Raw genomic sequence first — 23,422 nt, forward strand, 5'->3', positions numbered from 1 at the left:
TTCATTAACAGAGTTGTGCAAAATTATAACAAGAAACCAAGAAGGTTGTAGATGTAGATGTAGTGCTTCATAGAAGGCTTGCGTAGCCAACTTTAATTTGTGTGATGATTTTAAAACGCGAGTTAAATCTAATAAAATGGTCATGAAAAAGTTTTCAGTTTTTACTATGGTGCTGTACAGCCCACCTTCACCCTTACAGTCTCACCCCTCATTGGCCCTGACCCTCCCTCTCCCCGTAAATTTGAACACCCGCACTAATTTCAATTCCTGGGGAAAACACTGCATCCCATTAACTTACATCCAAGAGTTTTAAAAGAGCAGGAGCTTGCTGGACAATCAATGTAATTTTTCAATAAATCTCGGACTACTGCAGAAATTCTAGAAGACTGGAAGAAAGCTAATGTTGAGCCAGTATTGAAAAAGGGTAAACAGGATGACTTGCATAATTATAAGACTGACACTGATCAAGGGCAAAATAATGGAACAGCTGATATGAAAGGAGAGCAATATAATGCCAGTCAACCTGAGTTTATGGAAAATAGATCTTGTTAGGCTAACTTTATTTTTGATGAGATTACAGGTTTGATTGATAAAGATATTAGTGCTGATGTAATTATATTTAGATTTCTGTAAGGCATTTGACTTAGTGCCATGTGACATTTTTAGCAAAAACCTAGAATGAGCCAAAATGTACATGGCACACATTAAATGGTTTAAAAATGACTAACTGGTCTCTAAATGTAATTGTAAAGGGGGAATTATCAAGGTGCAGGTGTGTGTTTAGTGAGGTCCTATAGGTCTTGGTTCTTGGCCCTACACTAATTAACAATTTTATCAATGACCAGGAAGTAAACATAAAATCATCACTGATCAAGTTTGCAAAGGACCCAAACAACGGGAGAAGGGTAAGTTATGAAGATAGGTCACTGATACAGGGCAATCTGGATCAGGGGCGGCTCTAGCTTTTTTGCCGCCCCAAGCACCGCAGTCAGGCAGCTTTCGGCGGCACGCCTGCAGGAGGTCTCTGGTCCCGCGGCTTTGGCGTACCCGCCGCGGAATTGCCACCGAATCCACGGGACCGGCGGACCTCCCGCAGGCATGCAGCCGAACGCCGCCTGACTGCCACCCTCACGGCGACTGGCAGGGCGCCCCCTGCGGCTTGCCGCCCCAGGCATGCGCTTGGAGCGTTGGTGCCTGGAGCCGCCGCTGATCTGGATTGCTTGGTAAACCAGGCACAAAGCAACCAAAATATGCCTTTTTATATGGTTAACAGTAAAGTCATTCATCTAGGGAACAAAGAATGTAAGCCCTACATACAGCAGGCGGGACTTGATCTTGGGAAGCTGTCATAGTAGATAATCAGCTGACCATGTCTGTGACCAAAAGTGCAGTTAATGCAATCCTTAGCTGTTTAAACAGCTGGATCTCGGGTAGGAGTAGAGAGGTTATTTCACGTGATGTGCCCACGGCTGGAATGCTGTGTCTGAGGCTGGGGTCAGCAGGTGCAGAAGGAGGGTGATCAAGTGGAGAGGGGGCAGAGAAGCACCAGCAGGGTGTGACTAAAGGATCGGAAAACATCTCCGGGCAGGAGCTCGATGGTTAACCCAAGCGAGGGTTCAGACGTGACTGGACCCGCGCTGGCCAAGGGGCGGCGGCAAGTGGGACAAATTGGCCCAGGCCCCGGGCCCCGCAGAGGCCCCCAGGAGAATATAGTATTTTATAGTATTGCAACTTTTTTTAATGGAAGGGGCCCCCGAAATTGCTTTGCCCCAGGCCCCCTGAATCCTGTGGGCAGCCCTGCGCTAGCCTGGCAGAGAACAGTGGGACACGCGTGGGGGCTGAAGCCAGACCCATGCAGCATGGCACCCAGGCGCACAGTTAACAGCGGGGTGCTGGGCCCGGGGGGTTGTTTTACACGGGGATGGGGGGGGCTCCATCCTTCCCAAGGGTTCGAGCCAGCTGGACCGCCTCAGTCGAGGCGGGCGCTGAGACAAGGCGGCTGCGGCCAGCTGTAGGCATCAGGTCAGACTAGATGCTCCTGCAACTTCTTTCTGCTTCACCGCCTCCGGTCCCGGACCCATTCCCGGCCGCACAGTCTGGCCGCTGCAGTTCAGACCGCCACGGCAGGGGGCGCTGTGCCCAAGGCGCGCGGCTGACAAAGGGCTGATATTTTACCTCTTGGCCAGGGCTGAGTATCTCGTCGGAAGTCTCGCGAGACTGTACGCGGTTGTTCCGGCCCCGGCCAGCCAGGCAGGCAGACACGCGCGGAGGTTGCGGCCATGGCGCTCTACAACTTTAAGAAGATTATGGTGGTTCCTTCCGCCAAGGTGAAACTCTTCTTCCATCCCCCGTCAGCGCCATCGCAGTGGTAGCGGCGGGGGGCGCGCGCCTCTTTTGTCTTACCGGCCGCTGGGCCGCAGGTCGTGCTGAGCTGGAGCCATGTGTGCCGGGAGCGCTGCCCCGTCCCCAGCGCGTGGGACCTTCAGTGCCCCGTGCAGCCTCCGGCCGTGTACACGGGGGGCGGAGGGACTGGGGCGGGGGAGCGTGATGGACACGGGGAGCAGTTGAGGGGACCGGCACAAGGCGGGGAGGGGCCAGGGGCCCAGCAGAGGAGTGGGAATTGGGAGGGGGGGCAGGCTGGGGCCCAGCAGAGGAGTGGGAAGGTGGGGCGGGGGAGGAGGAGTGGAGTATTGGGCTGCGTGCATGTCACAGGCACCCCTGCTCTGTGAAACTAACACAGGAGCGGGGTGCCTCTCTGGTGTGGGTAGACCCTCCCTCCCCTCCCCCAATCCCTAAGTGCAGTTCTGTTCCAGTTGTGATAGAAAACCACCTCAGCCCAACAGCCGGTCTAGTCCTTGGCTTGTCGTGGTGGCTTCAGGCTGATTTCACAGAAGCAATGTTTGCACTGAACACGTGTGATGGTTATCAAATATCACTGTCTTGTGCTTTTCTAGGGAGCTAGCAAAGTCTTTGTCAAATTTAAACATAAGTACACATTTTCTGTAACAGTCTCTCCTACCTAGCAGAAACTTGGGGCTTGTTAGTCTTTAAACCAAACTACAGTTTGACAGGCAGGAATTTTCTAAATTGTAATCCTGACTGTTACTGACTTACTGTCTGGCCTTAAACAAATCCTTGTCTGTACCTCAGTTTCCTTTTCTGTAATATTTAGTTACCTGACAAAGATTAATTACTCTATTTAATATTTATATATTGTTTTTAGTATGTAAGTGCTCAGTATTAACTTACAGGGAGGGAAATTAAACAATGAAAATCTGCAACACAAAGGGTAAAGGACTGAATATAAGGTACTATCACAAGTAGTGGTTATAAGAAATTCATTGTCTTATGATAATCTGAGTTATCATCACTGCTATGTGTGTAATCCTGAATATGCAGGAGAACTCCCTTAATGGGACCTATTATTCATGTTTGAAATGTAAATAAAATTGTCCTAGTTAAAAAAAGACCAACAAATTTAAGATTAAAAGAGGTAAATTCTTGTGACTAAACATAGCAAGTCTCTCTCTAAAGGCTCTCTGGGGGATAGGAATATAAAGTGGTTACATCGAAGAGAGCTTATAAATGTTGGTTTTCTCAGGATAGTCACCTTTTGTTTTTCTTTCTGGCCATCTCTTTTCTAAATTCAGAACAGGCCTGCTTTCAATCATTATTTTGAGCTTCAGAAGTTCTGTGCCATTTTCAGAGGCATATGTAAATACCGATGACAATGCTGATGAGTGCCTGTCTCCCTCAGACTTCTGCTGACGCTTCTTCTCCCAACCTTTCATTACCCCTCTTCAGAGACAGTTGCTTAAAATCTGTGAAAATGGTTTGAAATTGGCTTTGGAGTTTCATCAGGCTTCAAAGACTGAGTGGGGTGGTCAGATTGTTGGTGAAAGGACAGTAATGTGCATATTATAAGGAATTGCCCCAACAGGAAAATATAGAGAAATGTTTATATTAACAATAACTTATTGTTTCATATAGTATCTATTGTGAGAGTATGCAGGTGCTGCACACACATAACTCAGTACACAACTCAGTGTGGGTCAATAAAATACCTGGATAAAAACCAAACAACTCCTCTCCCCCTATTTAACATTGTCAAAAGTCGAGGGGGGGAGGAAATGAAGCCTTTCATTATGATCTGGGCCTCTGACGGGCCAGCAGAGAGGGAGGGAGCTGTAGAGATTTGGGCCTTCAACTGAACACCTTATTGCCCACCCCAATCAGTTGAGATCTAGCACTGATAGTGGATACATTGCAGTTCTCTGAAAGAATGTAGGAAAATGAGGCTGTCTCTTAAAATAGCTGAAATGAACACTGGATAAAAGAATGAAAGGTTCTGCTTACAAACTTCTGGGTGGTGCATGGGACTTGGAGGTCTGAACTTAATTTAAATGGAAGGACTTGTTTAGATATTTTAAAATTGGAGTGACATGCTATCCATGTTTTTTACTGATGCCTCTGAAGCTCCACAACAGCTTTTTTCTTTCAAAAAACTTGGTTATCCTACACAATGTGCAAAATTCTTTACTTCTACAACAATGATAGAAAGTGGCTGCATTGTATTCCATCAGCCTAATTGTAGATAAGTGTGATGTGATATATGAAGTGTGTACTGATTCTTTCAATAACTACTTAAGTGTCATTTTAAAACACTTAACTGCTCTGTTTTTCTTTTCTAAATAACTTTCATATTAGAATATGGGTTCTTAGTAATAAGTAATACAGTCTTTGCTGATAATTGTACTTTTCTTTAACTGCAGGACTTCATAGATCTGACATTGTCGAAGACTCAGCGAAAGACTCCGACAGTCATTCATAAGCATTATCAAATCCACCGCATTCGACAGTTTTACATGAGAAAAGTTAAATACACCCAGCAAAATTACCATGACAGACTCACCCAAATCTTAACAGATTTCCCAAAATTAGATGTAAGTGACTTTGGCAATTGATAAGTGAAAGAAAACGTACCTTAAATTCATCAGATCTAATGCCGTGACTGTAAATTGTGGTCTTGTGAGGTTTTGTTGGCTATGCAAAATCAGGCTGACTTACTACTTGGATAGGAGACTTTGGAGGAAAAAATTTATCTGCAGGAAGAGGTATTGATAACTCAGGTGGCTCTATTTCTTTTGAGTAAAGTTCTGAATCAGGGCTCGAACAGGGTTCCAGGGCAACTTTTTCCAGGAGCTCACGTCTTGTAGCCAAGAGGTAAAATCAAAGTCTTAACCGCTAGTGGTGATTAAAAGTCTCACAGCACGTTTTCCAGGAGTGGGAGTTTTAGCACTAACTTCTAGATACATTTAAATTTGATAGAAACTTCGATTGAATGATGGGTAAAGAAATATAGGCTGTTAAAGGACTTTGACCTCCTATTTCTAGTGAAAGGTGCTAAAGAAACATAAGATATTATTATTTTCACAGTTATTGCCATCCAAATATTTTGTAGGAAAGAATGAGCATCCAAATATAGGTCTGATCAGTGTGTTTACAGTCTAATGCACTGATCTTGCAGTTGGAGATGTGCAGTCTTCAGTGACTTCAGTGGGGCTTTGTGTATGCATATGAATCTGCCTGTACTTAATCCGATCCAGAATTGAGACCTTAGTTTGCATGGGTTTTTTCCTGACTTCTATTTCTAATGGCTGATCTCCATTACAAAGTTCTGAAGTACAGCTTCTGTATTTGCTTAACTAGTTTGGCATCTATGTCGTGGTTAAGTTTCTAAAAATAAAGCACGTAGATGGGTAAAATATTCTCTCTGATTCTTTTACACAGAGATGAAGGGATGTGTTGTAAACTCTCTTCAAAAAGAATTGATGTGAAGAAGGTGCACTCTTCATATGCTGATGAGTTTATTCAGGCATGAAAAATTGTCTGCCTAAAGAAAGATGAATCTTACGGAATTTAGGGTTCAGTGAAAGAGAGGAATTACTTTGCTGTGTTCCCACAATAGCAGAAGTATGTTAGAAAAAAGGCTGGCACTATACAGTATGCTTGCAGTTTCCCTCTATACAATATAATCTTGCATTTTTTTCCTTTTTAACAAAAAATATTCTTACAAAGGAACAGGCACAAGCAGAACTTTAGCTTCAGTCCAATGAAATATAAAGCAGGAAATCAAAGTTATGGAAAAAAACATTCAAATGTACGGATAAGCAGATTTTCTTTAGAGAATTTTAGATATGCAGAATTGTCTTCAGTTTGTTCTTGTCAGCTGTACCACTGGTTTCTTGTATCTATAAAAAAGTTGAAATTAAGTAAGTTGAAAGTAAGTCGTCTTTACGTTCATGAAAGAAAACATTCAGAAAAGGTTTTGATTAATTTATTTTATGCTTTTTTAGGATATCCATCCTTTTTATGCAGATTTGATGAATGTTCTCTATGACAAAGATCATTACAAGTTGGCCTTAGGACAGATTAATATTGCCAAGAATCTGATTGACAAGTAAGATATCTTAACTTATTTTTCGGTGGCTTGTTTTTGTCATAACAACAGATTAACCTTTTCTTTCCTTCCGCAATAGTGTTTCTAAAGATTATGTGCGCCTGATGAAATACGGTGATTCCCTTTATCGATGCAAACAGTTGAAACGGGCGGCTCTGGGACGTATGTGTACAATTATCAAAAGGCAGAAGCAAAGTTTAGAATATTTGGAACAAGGTACGTATTGCAAATATGGTAAAATGAAGCATTTTGAAGAGAGAATTTAAAATACAGACTTATGCATGAAGACTTTTTACCAATTGTTTTTATAAATAGCATCTAACCTTACTTTAACTGAAAGAGGTTTGAGGAAAAACATTTTTTCTTTTTTCAATTTATTTACTTTGGGAAATTACCAACATTTTGTGGCTAGTTAGTTTCACTATTTCTCCTGAATACACTGCTTTTTCTGAGATTTTTTTTGCATGGCAAGAGGAGAGGGAAAAACATTTTTAAAAAACAGGAAAATATCATTGGCAAAAATAATTGGTGCAGGAGCCTTTGAAAGATTAAGTACCTTGAAGTACTCTTAGCTTGTTTCTAAAACTGACTAGATTTCTTGTTATTTGTAGTGGTGATGTAGCCCTGTTGGTCCCAGGATATTAGAGAGGTGAGGTGAGGTAATATCTTTTATTTGGCCATCTTTTGTTGGTGAGAGAGTCAAGCTTTTGAGCTTACTTAGAGCTCTTCAGGTCTAGGAAAGGTACTCGGAGTATCATAGCTAAATGCAAGGTGGAACAGATTGTTTAGCATAATGATCCCCTGAAATGTGTTAACTACATTGGCTAAACAGTCTGTTCTACCTTTTATTTAGCCGAGACACTCTGAATACATTTCCCAAACCTGAAAGAGAGCTCTGCGTAAGCTCAAAAGCTTGTCTGTCTGCAACAGATGATACCAATAAAAGATATTATCTCACCCACCTTGTTGACCGTGTCTTAAATATTGCATTCACAGTTAATTACGTTTGTACAGTGCATTTTTCCTAGTATTTGATTTACTTTGACTAAATGATATAGGCTGTCATCATTTATCTGTATCAATTCCCTGTGTCTGATTTAATAGAGGCCAAATATTTTTTTTTATACGTTCTTCTCTGTAACCCTCTTTGCCTCTTGTTCACATTATATCTAATTGAGGGGGTGATGTGTTAATTAAAATATAATATTTACAAGAAACAGTCACACTTTATATTAAGGTTCCATTTGTAAATAGATTATCCAGGTTAATAAATGTTTTCATAAATGGTTAATTGTTAAAGGTCCAATTAGGTTGTTTATAACCATCTAGAACACCTTCTACTGATGTACGTATAACTATAACATATTCAACTCATTCTTGTAACATACTTTTTTAATAATTTATTAACACTTTATGAACCACATACAAACGGAAACTTAATGCAAAAATATGTCCAAATTAAATGTGGTTTCTGAATAATGTTGTTTCTGAATAAAATCAGAAGCTTTCCCATCTACAAAGAAAGATCTTCCCTTCTATTTTAGTACATTTGAACTTTATTTTATCACCGTGTAATTCAGTAAAGCTTTTTAAACTTTTCAGTGCGACAACATTTGTCCCGGTTGCCAACTATTGATCCCAATACACGAACTCTTCTGTTGTGTGGCTACCCAAATGTTGGAAAATCGAGCTTTATAAATAAGGTTTGTGAGTTTGTTGTAAAAAATATTACTTCAAAGTTTAAATAATTTGAAATATTGGGACTCTTCCCAAGGATCTTAGCTAGCAGGTCTCTGTACAAGGTTAGGGATTTAGTATGAATCTCAGGGCTGTAGAAGGAAATGGAAAAACAGATTTATTTTTAAATCAATTTATTGTATCATAAGCTTCCCCAGCGTTGTGAAATCTTTCTCCCAGATAGATCAAAAAAGTGTATCAACCTTCTATAGAAAACCATTGAGAATAACCACTTTGATGTAGGAAAGGAAGTGCATTATAATTGATATGCTGCTGTCAGGAAAATAATTGTCTCAGTAAATGAAAAAAATCTTTATTTGGGGATTTTTCTTGTTTTAAGGTGACAAGAGCAGATGTGGAAGTGCAGCCTTATGCCTTTACCACAAAATCCCTCTTTGTGGGACACATGGATTATAGGTATCTGCGTTGGCAGGTAAGAGCTATTGCTAACTTACTGCTCTGTTTCCACAGGACTGAATTGGTTAGGATCCTGTTGCTGTTGAGAATACCATTTTACTTGCTGATGGCTGTTTCTAAAGTACTGTACCTAGAGAACTGCTGTGTAAGAGCTCTCTTTACATAATGTGCTGAGTAAGGTCAGCTATCAGAAGCTATTCTAAAAATGTAGATCCTGGGGTTTTTCAGTTGCTGGGAGGGACAGGGCACTTGAATAACTCCTGAGGAGTAATGGAAAGTGATTCATCTCCAGACTGGATCAGGTCAGGGCAGGTCTCCCTCCCTCTGATTCAGTCCAAGTGAAAATGCACACAAACTACAGGTAGTCTTTCCTTGTATTACTCTTTTTCTCTGACTATAATTTGAAGTATTCAGTCTCATCTTATTTTAACACGAATACTATTGTCTTCTTACTCATTTTTCATGTTCTTACTTTGAATGAATTGACAAACTCGTTGCTGAAAGGAAACAATATGTATAGTTGCTATTGTCAGCGTCTATTCTTTTAGGTTTTTATACCTGTATCTGAGCACCTTTGGGGGACGGGTCACTATGCGGGGAGCTGCTCTCCCATTCGCTCAATCCCATGAATCTGGGCCCCCTATATCCAGACCCTCACCCTGCCAAGCCCCACCCCCCTGCATCCGTACCCCTACCCCTGCACTCAGACAGCCTGCCCACACTTGAAGCCCCATCCCACTAAGCCCCACTTCCCCAGCACCTGGAACCCCCCTGCTGAACCCCATCTCCCCACACCCAGACCCCTCTGCCGAGCCCCAGCCACCTTCACCTGGACCCCCTGCAGAGTCCTGAACTCCCCACCTAGCCGCCTGCACACAGATTGCCCCACACAGAACCCTCTCATCCCACACCTGGATCCCCCCACATGGAACCCCTCCACACTTGAATCTTGCTGGGCTGAAACTGCTCTCCCCACATCTGGATTGGGGGCCAGGGGTGAGTGTGCATGAGAGACTCTATTCCTCTCGCTTACTATCTTGGTGCAGCAGGTGTGGAGGGGCAGGGCCCCAGAGTGTTTTTGGGGCAGGCCCAGCCCTTGTGCTGTGTCAGGGTTGGATGCAGCCTCACCACCAAGTCCATGTCCTGCGGGGGAAGGGAGGGCTGCAAGGGTGATCCTCCACCTCTGTGCAGCCAATGGCCTGTGCTCCCCACTACCATGCTTGGAGCATCTACATTTATTTATTGACAAATACAATATGCAGAATTTTAACATATTGTGTGCAGAATTTTTATTTTTTTGGTGCAGAATTCCCTCAGGAGTAATAGTTGTTGATCACGGTCTTTGTCCTGTAGCTTTAGATGTTTGTTTAGATATTCTGGGGCCTGGTCATGGGGGGCTGTGAAAGTAAGGACTGAGACCTTGCACTTGATTTGATATTCTGTGGGAAGCCAGTGTAGATTGCAGAGGACAGGTTTGATATGTTCCTGCTTTGCTTCTTTCCTAACCAATAAGCACAAACATACTGTGAAAGATTGATTGGTCCATATCACTTTTCTCCCCTCATCTCTAACCCCCACAATCGTATTACTTCTGTGGCTAATATATGTTATGTTAAGGTGTGAGCTAATTATGTTAATCTGAATTTTAGGTGGTAGATACCCCTGGTATTTTGGATCATCCTTTGGAAGAGAGGAATACCATTGAGATGCAGGCTATAACAGCGCTTGCACATCTTCGTGCTGCTGTGCTTTTTGTAATGGATGTGTCTGAGCAGTGCGGGCATAGTCTGGAGGAGCAGCTAGAACTCTTCAGAAATATTAAACCTCTATTCGCTAATAAGGTAGATCTGATTTACAACATTAGTCAAATCTAATTTTTCACAATGTGAAACAGTAAGCTGAATAATATTGTTTACTTTCTTTCTATTAGCCTCTTATAATTGTAGCGAACAAGTGTGATGTGAAGAGGATTTCTGAACTTCCTGAAGAAAATCAGGTTAGAAGGCCTTTTCTTCTTTTCATAATTTACAAAAGCATTTTATGCCTCTGTCGTGGAATAATATAAGTTATAATGTGCACAGGTGAATTTCGTTGTATAACTTGTTAATTGGACAGTTTAATAACCCGATGAAGAGTAAGTAGGTCTTTAAGTCTTGATTTTTGTTTTGTTTTTTAATTGTGAATACTTCCGGTGGGGGTGTGTGTGTGTGTGTGTGTGTAAGAGAGATTAGCCTGATTTTTTCATAAGTGCAAAGCACCCAGAGCTCCTGTTGATTTCATAGATAGTAAGGCCAGAAAGGGTCATCTGATCTGAACTCTTGCATAACACTGGCCAATGAACCTCACCCAACAGTTTCTGGGTAGAGACAACTGAGTACTAGTGTGAGGCACACTGTCTTGAACTGTCTGAATGGAAGTTATGGATGAAGCAGTATCTGCACACACAGGCCTGATTTTTCATATGCACACAGGTTACCCTGATTTTCACAAGTTCTGAGCACGTATCTAATGTATATATTTTTTCTATTTGTTACTTAACTTATTATTTACATCTGATCTCCATAAAGTATTTATGTATAAAAGATGGTCTATGCAAAGTTTCTGTAGTTCCTCTTTAGGAAAACATCAATTAATACAATTGTTCAATAATGTCAGAAGAAATTTTTATTTTGAGATGAGATTAGACATTTGACTTTGGTTAATGAGATGGAAACTCTGATCTTTAATAAATAATCAGAACATACTTTATTTTTGTGTTCTGTTTGTTTCTCAGAAAATGTTTGAAAATTTAGAAGCAGAAGGATTTCCTGTCATAGAGACAAGTACTCTAACAGAAGAAGGTGTGATTAAAGTTAAAACAGAGGTGAGTTTCTTCTTTCACTTACACAAATTTTGTTCCGAATAGATACTTAACTTTTGTTTTACTGCTTGTGAATCTAGTCTTTACTAAAGTAGTGGACTGGTGCTCTGGCTTGAGACAGATATAGCAAGTTTTCCTGTGTATCTGAGGAACTGTGACACTCGAATGTTCAAGTTTTGGGTCTCCCCTGGGACAGATACTGCCAGATGAGCAAAATTGTTCTAACTTTCTATGATGTGTATAAATGGAGATTAGGATGAGACAAGCAAGCATGATTTTTACTTCTGGCATATTTATTGTACAGTTTTGCTTACTGAAATGGCTTTATGAAAATTATTGCATTTTTTGAGGATCCCAGGGGGATGATAGCCACCCTCTCTTATCCCAGCATATAACAAAGCAGTAGAAGTAAAATAGATTGTAGGTCACGAAATCTAAAAGGGCAGAAAAAACTATACATATTAAAATGAAAACCCTGGATCTAGATTTGGACTGAAGAGTTACTGTTTGAAAATTGTTAACTCCAATCCAGCAGTTCTCAAACTGTGGGTCGGGACCCCAAAGTGGGCTGCGACCCCATTTTAATGGGGTCACCAGGGCCAGCATTAGACTTGCTGTGACCCAGGGCTGAAGCTGAAGCCTGAGCTCCACCCCCACCCGGGGTGATGGGGCTCGGGCTCCTCCCCTCCGCTTCTGGGGTCATGTAGTAATTTTGTTGTCAGTAGGGGGTCTTGGTGCAATGAAGTTTGAGAACCCCTTCGAATCATTGGTTAGATTTATATAAATTCTATGTAGTGTCTTTAATCATGGTGAAATTGCTATGTACTGGGAACTTCTCCACTGTCTTTCAGATATTAATCTTAAATTGACTACTTGTTCAGATGCTGTTTGGTCATTTCTTAGACCAATGTATCTCTTGCTACACAGAAATAACACACGAGGAAATCCCATCTACTTTGAACTCTTGTCCCATCAGTCTTTTTGTTAGCAGGGATAAAAAAAGATAGTCATTAATTTGGCCCTGCTTTTGGTCTGGGCAAGCAGAGAATTGTTCTCAGCTAAAAATGAAACACTCCCACTAGATATTACATAATAGCAAAAGCTCAATTTTGAAAAGGTCCTGTGTATCTCTAGAAATAAATCTGAAGACAGTTTGTTTTTTGGGAACCATTTTCCAGACATTACTCATGCCTTACATTGGAAACTATTTTCAAATTCCATATCCAAGATTGAACAAATATGACAATCAGATCCTTAACTATAATTCATCACACTTCCTTGTCATGATTTTCCAGATTTCTTTAAAAAAAAAAAAAATCTTGACTGAGCCTTTGTTGCTCTGATTTTTCTTTCTGTATTGCTTGTAGATTCTTATTGTAGGAGATTCCATTCCCATTTAGTTATGGCTTAAATATGAATATTGTTACATAACTGCTCTTGATATTTTTTTATTTTAAAACTCAATACAAGCATTTTGGGGGGACGGGGACGACTGTGTCTTAAAATGGGATTTGAACTGGGTCTCCATAGGTGAAAAGCCAGTGTATTAAATCAGGCTGCCTTCTCTCCGTCCCTGACAATAATTAATGACACTTTGTACATTTTTAGGCCTGTGACAGACTGTTGTCCCATCGTGTTGATACCAAAATGAAAGGAAATAAGGTGAATGAAGTGCTGAACCGACTACATTTAGCTGTACCAAGCAAAAGAGATAATAAGGTAGGTTATTAAAATTTTGATATAGTTTTCAGTAGTCTTTGAAAATCCTTCTTTGCTGACTTACTGTGGGGATTCATTTTGTTGGAATCCGGTGAATTTCAGGATTTCAGTTAATGTATTGGCATAGTGAATTAGTGTGACATTACCCAGGGTACAATCTGGACTGATGGATAGCTGTCCCCCCTCAATTCTCAAACCTGAGGTGTCTTTTACGCTGCTTTGCTGTAAGAACAACCATTCCTGGTTTTCTCCCACACAGCCTCCAGCATGTAAATCACTCCCAGCTATACTGTATGAGTGCTATAGCCAGCCACTGATGAATTACACTGCAAGGCAACACCAGCAAACTCCCAGTGCCAGACTTTCCGCCCAGAAATGTGCATAGTGTACTGACCAGTACTCCTGGACAATACAAATTAATTTAAAGTCTGTCATTTTGTTAATAGAAAATAATATGCACGAATCTTGTTATCCCAAATGAAGTTTTTCAAAACTTCAATCCAAATACGTACTGGTTCAAATAAAACAATAAGAAAAGTTTATTAACTACAGAAAGATAGATTTTAAGTGATTACAAGTAATGATGCATAAAAGTCGGTGTTGGTTTCAAAGAAATAAAAGGTAGAACATAACTCCTAACTTAAGCTAAATGAATTCAAGAGAAACCTTTGCTTTACCACATGCTTTCTAAGTCTTACTGTCTGGAATCCTTTCAGGCAGGACCCCTCCCCCAGTTCAGTGTTAATTTCCTTGTCCTTCAGGTGGTGTTGATGCCTTGAGTAGAGATGAAGGAAGAGATAATTGGGGGCATCTGTTCCCCTTTTTTCTATCTTTTCATCCTCTTTGAGAATCATCTCCAGCTGGGATTCAAGAGACAAAGTCTGTGGGACGGGATCTTCCAGCTGTTTTCTTTGTTTGTTTTTGTTTTGCCAAGATGTACATTTCTCGCTCACACCCTTTTTCCTGCCAAAGAATGGCCGCTTCACCAGGGATAGTCCATTTAATTTTGTTGAAACCTGGCTGAGGCATCAGTTTGCCTTTTGATTTTGAGGAAGCAGTTTGTGCCTGCTTTTCTAAACTTGGAATATATCTCAATATTATGCAGTAGAATCTTATAACTTTACATACAATATTGCCACACACATTTTACCAGGATAAAATGATCGGCACACTGAGTTTTCAAATGATATCGCTCAAGGCATATTTTGTAAAAATCCATTATAGTTTTTGTAAAAAGCGTGAACATAAGGATACAGACTGTCACAATCAGTGAAGATTATTGAAAATTTTTCTTACAGAGAAACGTATAGTGACAATGTTTTATTTGCATTACAGAAAATTTGGGATTCCCACATTATATTAAAAAAGAAAAGAATCACATGCTTTTGTGATCATGTTTATTGCATTAATTTCAGGAAAGGCCACCTTTCATTCCTGAGGGAGCAATAACACGTAAGAAACGCATGGAAGTAGATGCACCTAAAAAGAGGAGGGTAAGTGGCTTATAGAACAGATTTGACACCCTTGAATTGAGGAATTAGTAGTGAAATTAAAAAAATCAAAACAAAAGAGTGATAATTGAAAAGTACAATATTTATGCTATGTATGTCTTTTCAGGAGAGAGATCTTGAAGTGGAAATGGGAGATGATTATGTTTTGGATCTTCAGAGTAAGTGTTATTCAAGTCTCAGTATAATTATTTTAAGAAGTGAAATTGGGCTGAAGTTGTCTTTCTGTGTTTGTAGCAGAAAGTTTCAAGCAGGAAAATCTTATCCTAACTATTTCCACCTTAAGTGTCCTTGCTGATATTTTAGTGAACACTACCAGACTTTTTCTCTAATTCCAAATTTGTAAAAATTGGCTTTCTGCTCTCACTTGTGTTGTGATGTAATTTGGAGTGTCTTCCAGTTTGTAGAATTACTGAAACGGAATGAATGGCTTGATGACTCAGCTCTTCTGTTTCTTTTGTCCTGCTTGGACATATCTGATACATATTCAAGCATGATCCTTGACTTAAGGGAAATAATTGATTTGTGGAGAGAATAATTTGGTGTGTGCTTTTTCACTTGTATTACTATTGCTCATTATTTGTGTTCACATGCATCATGACTCTTTGACAAGACTTCCAGTGTAAAGTTCTGTGTGGCACAAGTTCTGTATGTTATCAAATTCTTACGTTTTAGAGAGAGATTTGTATTTTATATTATGATGCAAATCTTTTCTCCCATCACAGATTTTTCTATAAAATGTTTCAACGGGTTAAAGTATTGGTTAATTTTTGCTTAATTTCTTTTTTTTAGAATACTGGGATCTAATGAATTCATCTGAAAAATATGATAAGATACCTGAGATCTGGGAAGGACATAATATAGCTGATTATATTGATCCAGATATCATGAGGGTGAGCTTTACGCTGTTTGTTTTGCACTGTTGAGGATATTCTCTCCTGTTGTCATTGAATTTAATTTTTCTGTCTTCAAGAGGTCTGAATCAACAGATTGTATAAAGTTAGTAAAACTTTAGTTTATTTTTCTTCTGTTTTGCATGCATAACTGATAAATTTTCTTGAATTCATAAATAACAAACTATAGTTTTGTAACTTTTCTTAGTGTATTCTTGGAAGGAACACAATATTTATCATAGGTCAAGATGATATTTTCATACTGAGTGGCAGTTTTGTCTATAGTGACTCAGCAAATAGTTTGCTTTGCCTTGCCATCAGAATCAATGTTGTTCTCTTTTTCATTATAACATCTTAAAAAATAAGGTTTGTTAGAGAACTTGCATTCCTGACTCTGCAGTGACAGAGGAAACAGAGTGATCATAATTTTTGTAGTGAATTATTACTATTATTATTATGCATTCACTGCCGGAATATACTGTTAAAGTAGTTTGAGTGTTAATCCTAAAGTGTTTGACGGCATCCTTTTAATTTGACTAAGCAGTAGAGAACTCTGGCTGTTTTCGTTTCTGTTTCATGATGATCTTGTTTAGCCAAGGAGAAATAACAGAGAACTGACTCTCTGGAGCTTAGATTGGTTAGAAGGATCATCATATAGTAACATGAGCTGCTCCCTTCTTCAAGAGCTGTGTGCGCTGCCCTCTAGCGCCCTCTGGCCCAGAGGGTGAGACTGACATTTGGAAATTGAATCAGGGTTTTTTTACATCGAAACAGTCTGACCACAAGATTGTGATAGTGTCCCTTTTAAAGGTAAACACTATAAACAAGATGTTTCTGATCCTAAATATGGACTGTGACAGACTGAGGATATCCTGCAGTATCCTGGACAAGCCTTATGGAATTAAGATCAACTTTAATGAATTAAGTTAAACCTTGCTGAATTAGGTTTAATATCTTTCGAGTCCATTGTATTAAAAATGCAAAAGTGTGTGTGGTTGTGGAATTATATGTAACTCCTAGAGGAGGAGGAGGATGCTAATATAATTCCTCCAGTTATCAGCCCTTTGAAGTCCACCCCCTTGGAGAGGTTCACATATATTAGTTCAAACTGGATACTCCAGGGAACAACAGACAGAGGATGGATTTTTGGATAAATAGCCTAGTTTTAAATAGGCTCATGGCCTTCTTTCTGATCCAGCAAATGGACAAGACCACTGGTCCACAGAAGGCCCCAATCCTTAGGGAAGGATTGGAAGGACTGCACCTTCTAAGGCTACATAAGGCGGTGTGCTTGTTCTGAGCTGAAATGGTGATGAACTTGAAACTACAAGGAAACCCCTTAGGTGGGGTTTGGAAGGGCTGCTTCTGCTGGAGCCAATATTAGGTTGCGGTGATCTCTGATAAGCTTATTACTATGCATGCAAGTTTTTAATGTTTTCTCTGTAGTGCTTGCTACTTTAAGAATAAAATAGACTTGCATTAAAAGAGTTGTGTGGTAACTGTAACAAACTGTGGCAGTCCCACTTTTAGCCATCTCTGAAGAGAAAGCGAGCGGGTCTGTTTGGACAGCCTGTCTCTGCTGAGATAACACGATATTGTCGGACTGTGCAGCCTGGAAATATTCTGATCAGACAGGAGTCAGACACAGGCCTCCAGCAATGGCTGGGGAGCTGAAAACTTGAGAGTGGGTTCCCTTCATGGGTCACTGCAGGGAAATACAGGTGCAGTTGCCTTGAACTGTGACACGAACAACTGGTTTTTCATTTGATCTCTTTACATTTTAAGAAACTGGAAGAGTTGGAGAAAGAGGAAGAACTGAAGCAAGCTGCTGGGGAATATGACAGTGAACCAGAAAGTGAAGATGAGGAAATGATGGAAATCAGACAACTGGCACAACAGATTCGAGAAAAAAAGAAACTAAAAATTCTGGAATCCAAGGAAAAAGATACTCAGGGTCCAAAAATGCCTAGGACAGCTAGAAGGGTAAGTGTAAAATACCTTCAGTAATATAGTCTTGTTCATGGATAATATGCAAATGGAAAATTAGGGTGTGATTTCAGTTACAAGATTCTACCGATCAATGTAGCACTTTCTCCTGTACCCTACCCTACCCCGCCTTTTCTTGCCAAAAACAGGTTCAGAGAATGCCACTAGAGCTCTAGGAATAGCTACTGTGGTGGTAGGTAAAGAGATGTGGAAATATGAGGGAAAGGGTGGGAGCCTCCATGGATCTGGCAAACTATATAATAGAACTATATATTAGAGCTGTAATTCCATTAAGGGGATCTGGTGATGTCATAAAAACACTGAAAACCTAAAACAGAATTATGGCAGCATAAACCTAAATTTGTCTGTTTTATAAGAAGTGGAACTGATCTCCCCCATGGCCTCTTCCCTGTTGTTCTGCGCCCTCTCGCTTCTTTCCTGCTGCTCACTCCCTACCTTCTCTCCTCTATATTACCTCTGGGCCTGTTGTGTCCAAAACTCTACTTAGTGAGTTATGTAGGTCATGCCAGTCGTACCGTCACATTATGATATATATGTTATAGGAATTTATTTAAAATTTTTGTAGTGGGTTTGGTTTTCCCTCTTCACCTGCAAACCCAGTGTTCTTTAGTTGTCATGAGTCTAACTGTATGTGGCTTACAGAGAGCCATGAAAACCTCTTGCAATTCTATAAAATAGCAATGTATACATAAAAATGTCACTAACTTAAAGTCTATTATTTTAGACCATTCCTGGGCTGGAAGTGATTGCTAGTTCCCTTTAGGAAGTTTGTGAAACTGCCTTTCCAATTATATAAAGCAGCTATGTCTAGCCCAACAGGGTAGCAAGAAGTCATATTGTAAAGCTGTGACGTTTTTAGAAAACTCTTACTGTCCTACGTTAGAATGTTGCCGATAGTGGGTATGTAATTTTGGTAAAAGAGGGGAATTTTGCACACTTTGGGAAGAGAAGGAAATATTTATGTAACAAGTTGATTTAAAAAACAAACAAACAGCAAAACCTGGCAGCTATTTGAAGTTGCTGTAGAGTTTGGAATATTAAAATAATCCCATGAAGATGCATTAGTGGGCAGAGAGCCAGTAAAGTGATCAAAAGTGTATGATAAATCACATGGCTCTTCAATTTGTCGTATATGTCCACATCATGGTGTGTGTATGTATAATATATAGACATTTTGTTTGATCAAGAAAACATACGGAAACACCTTTTTAAAAGAAACATTCTCTTTATTATCTTTTTTTTTTTTAGGTCCAACGGAAGATACTAGAGAAGGAGATGAGCACCCTTGGTCTTGACATGGCTGGTAAAGATGAAGTAAGACTTTTGCTAATTAAGTATTACAAATGTATGAAGAGTGAGGGTTTGAAAATCCATTGGAGTTGGTTGCTGAACTCCTTTTGTATGCCTTTGAAAATCCCCCTAAAATGTCAGTCACATCTGCAGTTGATAAACTGAGTGAACGGAACCATTAATTCATGTGTAGACATGCAGATGATCTGTTGTTGCTTTATCTGGCTTGAGTGATCTATACAGTTCTGCCATGCTAGTTAACTAGAAAAGATTTCTTTGCCATCTTTATTCAGAATGATATACTTGTATTGGCACTGCTGTCTTATACTAGAACACTCCATGTTGATTTGGGTGGGATTCCAGCTCTCCAGAATAAGCTTAATGTACAAGAGTCAACTCTGGGGATACAGAATTAAAGAGCAACAGTTTTTTAGTATGTTTAATTTTTGAGGACATAATATTTATTAGGATAAATGCCCATTAAAAATGTGGCTTAAAGACATTGACAGATTGAACACGCTCATCACACATCAGCACCATAAATTACTGGGTTTTAAGTGAGACAAGGTGGGTGAGGTAATATCTTTCATTGGATCAATGTGTGCTGGGGAAAGAAGACAAGCTTTCAAGCATACACAGAGCTCGTCGTTAGGCGTGATGCTAAGTTCCTGACTAGCACTTAGCAGGTAATGCAGTCATGGAGTAAATTATCCATCCCTGGATTTTGGGGTCCACTTTATTGTATCACAAGATCCCACCATCGCTTTTTATACTTCTGATATAGCACAACCATATACAGAGGTCTCACATGAGACCCAAAGCCTTCAGATAATGAGGGGTTGAGATGTTAGGAATAATTAGTGGTGCCATTATACATTTGAAGCAAATACTCAGGGTCTGCAGAGCTTGGAATCCAGGTTTATTTAGCAGCCATATTTCCCAAAGGCCTGCGGTCTCAGCCAGACTCTATAGGGGAAGGAGCCTAAGACTTGTGTGGAGTGATGCTGGTCGTAGTGACTTTGAAGCCTTTTCGTGCTCTATCACATAAAGCTACCAGTAGCTACCTTAGTCTGGGTTTCCCCACTGTGTAAAGTAAATTTATTTTGTTTTTGCTGAGCTGCTGTAATCTTTAAAATATATCATTCAGAAAAGTGATCAGATAATAGTCATCTACCTCAAAAGTCTGGTGCAGAAAGCTAGACACTGTGTTATTTTAGGGGAATCAGTATGAGAATGTTGAATGTGTCATACTAAGTGCATGTTGGTGATCTTTTGCATAAGAATTGTTGGAAATACAGCAGAGAACTTTGATCAACAGTTGACTTAAGGACTTATCCAATGGTCTTTAGCTTAATGAGGAAGAGCCAAGAGTGCTGTATCACAGGAAGCCACAGGATGTCTTTTTACAATGATTTTTAAATTATTCTACTTGAATTAGACAATAGCATCTCTAATGCTTCCTTTGTGAATTTCAGGCACATTACATGATCCAAGCAAGAAGATCCAGGAGTGTTACTAGGAAACGTAAATGTGAAGAATCTGAACCCCCTAAGTCTGCAGCACGCAGTCGCAGTTCCTCTCGCACACCACGTGACACTTCCGGTCTGCGAGATGCAAAGGTTTGTTTTAGTTCATTAACGTTATCTAAACTTGACAGTAACTGCTACAATACATGGTCACATTTACAGATATTTTTAATAGAATATAGATGAGGATTTACTATTTGTACAAAGTTTCAAATGATCTTCAGTGAAACTTTGCTCTGGTCTCTTTTCAGTATATATTTTGTGGAGGGATACGTCTTCTCCATGATTTAAAGTCAGATATTGATCTGATTCCTTATGCACACTGAAAAATGACAACATATAAAGATAAAATGTAGTAATACAAAAAGGTTTAAAACTATTTTTCACAAAACGTATTTGGTAATGCTCCGATTTTAATAAATTTATTTTTAGACACCTGAGAAGGAGAGGCAATCTAAATTGAAATGGAATTCATTATTAACTTCACATATCTCAGAATCTGACACTTAAATCCTGTGTCTAAATGTTCAGATTCCCAAAGCTATCATTAGGTCACTCTTAATATATTTGGAAATAGGATGCTAGCCTGAGTTTTTCTCACAGAAGGAATTTCTAACTGAAATAACTTTGTTTGGAAAGGAGATTCGTTTCCCTTTTGTCACATTTTCTTACATGTGGCCTTTAAAACCCTCTCTTTGTCTCTAACTGCGGAGATGATGTTTGTGCTTGGCCTTGGCCTTTGTTTTGATATCTCCTTCCTGACATTCTGCAATTTGGGTTTGCTAGACTTTTAAATAGAATTTTGTTTCAAGTTTCTTGCTTAGGAGAAGAAAGAGAGAATCTCTCTTAAATGTTTATTTCTGTTTCAAATAGATGGTGAAGAAGGTTAAGACTATCATGAAGAATTCTCAAAAGAAAATGAATCGCTTGGGCAAGAAAGGAGAGGCAGATAGGCATGTATTTGACCTTAAACCCAAACATTTACTGTCTGGGAAAAGGAAATCTGGTACAACACAGAGAAGATAAAACATTTTTCTGAATTAAAACTACTTTGCTGTCCTGTTTTTTTTCCCCCTAATAAAAACTAGACCGTATAATCTGGAAACAAACATAATTATTAAAGAAATGCAGAAATCTTTCCTTGGGTAACTATTTAGATCTAAATGTACAGAGGGAGAGTTTGACATTTTGGTTCCATAGTCCAAAGTGGGTTAGTAGAACGATGGGAAATTGATATGACTATCACCACTAGAACCAGAGTTTTGAATGGACATCAGGTTGGCATCAGTCCAGATGAACCGTCTGAATAACTACAGAAGTTGAGGATATTAAACCCAAATGGACTTGAGATGTTGTCATAAGAAAATAACCGTAACGAGAAACTTCACATTAGCTTGGCCAGTTAAAATGGTCTTAAGGATATTTTACATCACAGTGGTTCCAAAAAATACATTATTAACAATAACAAAATAACAGTAATATTTAGCATTTTGCCACATGCACAGTATTACAAATAGCTTGTTATATGAGATTACATACTTATTCAGCACATGCAAAGCTGGAGATTTTAATACTATCTTAAATTTTAAAAAAATCCAATGCTATAGAGCACTTTAGTTTTTTTAATGATCATGATTGAAACATTTGCTTGTTTCTGTACTAATTTGCATATGACTTGTTAAATGAAAAATAGGAAAGAATACATGTTCTTTAGTAAATCAATAGGATCTGTTATCTTTGTTCTCAGCTCAGCAGGAGTTTGTTTCATTTATTCATAGAATCATAGAATATCAGAGTTGGAAGGGACCTCAAGAGGTCATCTAGTCCAACCCCCTGCTCAAAGCAGGACCAATTCCCAGCTAAATCATCCCAGCCAGGGCTTTGTCAAGCCGGGCCTTAAAAACCTCCAAGGAAGGAGACTCCACCACCTCCCTAGGTAACGCATTCCAGTGTTTCACCACCCTCCTAGTGAAATAGTTTTTCCTGATATCCAACCTGGACCTCCCCCACTGCAACTTGAGACCATTGCTCCTTGTTCTGTCATCTGCCACCACTGAGAACAGCCGAGCTCCATCCTCTTTGGAACCCCCCTTCAGGTAGTTGAAGGCTGCTATCAAATCCCCCCTCATTCTTCTCTTCTGGAGACTAAACAATCCCAGTTCCCTCAGCCTCTCCTCATAAGTCATGTGCTCCAGACCCCTAATCATTTTTGTTGCCCTCCGCTGGACTCTTTCCAATTTTTTCACATCCTTCTTGTAGTGTGGGGCCCAAAACTGGACACAGTATTCCAGATGAGGCCTCACCAATGTCGAGTAAAGGGGAACGATCACGTCCCTCGATCTGCTGGCAATGCCCCTACTTATACAGCCCAAAATGCCGTTAGCCTTCTTGGCAACAAGAGCACACTGTTGACTCATATCCAGCTTCTCGTCCACTGTGACCCCTAGGTCCTTTTCTGCAGAACTGCTACCTAGCCATTCGGTCCCTAGTCTGTAGCAGTGCATGGGATTCTTCCGTCCTAAGTGCAGGACTCTGCACTTGTCCTTGTTGAACCTCATCAGGTTTTTTTCGGCCCAATCTTCTAATTTGTCTAGGTCCCTCTGTATCCGATCCCTACCCTCTAGTGTATCTACCACGCCTCCTAGTTTAGTGTCATCTGCAAACTTGCTGAGAGTGCAGTCCACACCATCCTCCAGGTCATTAATAAAGATATTAAACAAAACCGGCCCCAGGACCGACCCATGGGGCACTCCGCTTGAAACCGGCTGCCAACTAGACATGGAGCCATTGATCACTACCCGTTGAGCCCGATGATCTAGCCAGCTTTCTATCCACCTTACAGTCCATTCATCCAGCCCATACTTCTTTAACTTGCCGGCAAGAATACTGTGGGAGGCGGCAAGAATACTGTGTTAGGGCATTTAATTTACACTGTAAGGTAGAGGTGTTTTTTTTAAATGAGGTACTTTTTGCAGTAATAGACGTAAAACAAACTCTTAAAGACT

At 40.0% G+C, this 23,422-nt stretch overlaps 1 protein-coding gene across 1 annotated transcript; it reads left to right on the forward strand.

The window, feature by feature from the left end:
- Positions 1-1,532: 1,532 nt before the first annotated feature.
- Positions 1,533-21,466, forward strand: GTPBP4 (GTP binding protein 4). Its single transcript, XM_005314041.5, has 17 exons — positions 1,533-2,327; positions 4,773-4,943; positions 6,357-6,460; positions 6,540-6,676; positions 8,063-8,163; positions 8,538-8,630; positions 10,264-10,455; positions 10,545-10,610; positions 11,388-11,477; positions 13,083-13,193; positions 14,609-14,686; positions 14,811-14,862; positions 15,494-15,594; positions 17,380-17,577; positions 18,850-18,915; positions 20,367-20,510; positions 21,291-21,466. Exons 1-17 carry the CDS (start codon positions 2,280-2,282, stop codon positions 21,441-21,443), a joined length of 1,905 nt encoding a protein of 634 aa, XP_005314098.2. The 5' UTR covers positions 1,533-2,279; the 3' UTR covers positions 21,444-21,466.
- The last annotated feature ends 1,956 nt before the right edge of the window (positions 21,467-23,422 follow it).

The sequence above is a fragment of the Chrysemys picta genome, chromosome 2 (assembly GCF_011386835.1).
Source record: "Chrysemys picta bellii isolate R12L10 chromosome 2, ASM1138683v2, whole genome shotgun sequence".
NCBI lineage: Eukaryota > Metazoa > Chordata > Testudines > Emydidae > Chrysemys > Chrysemys picta.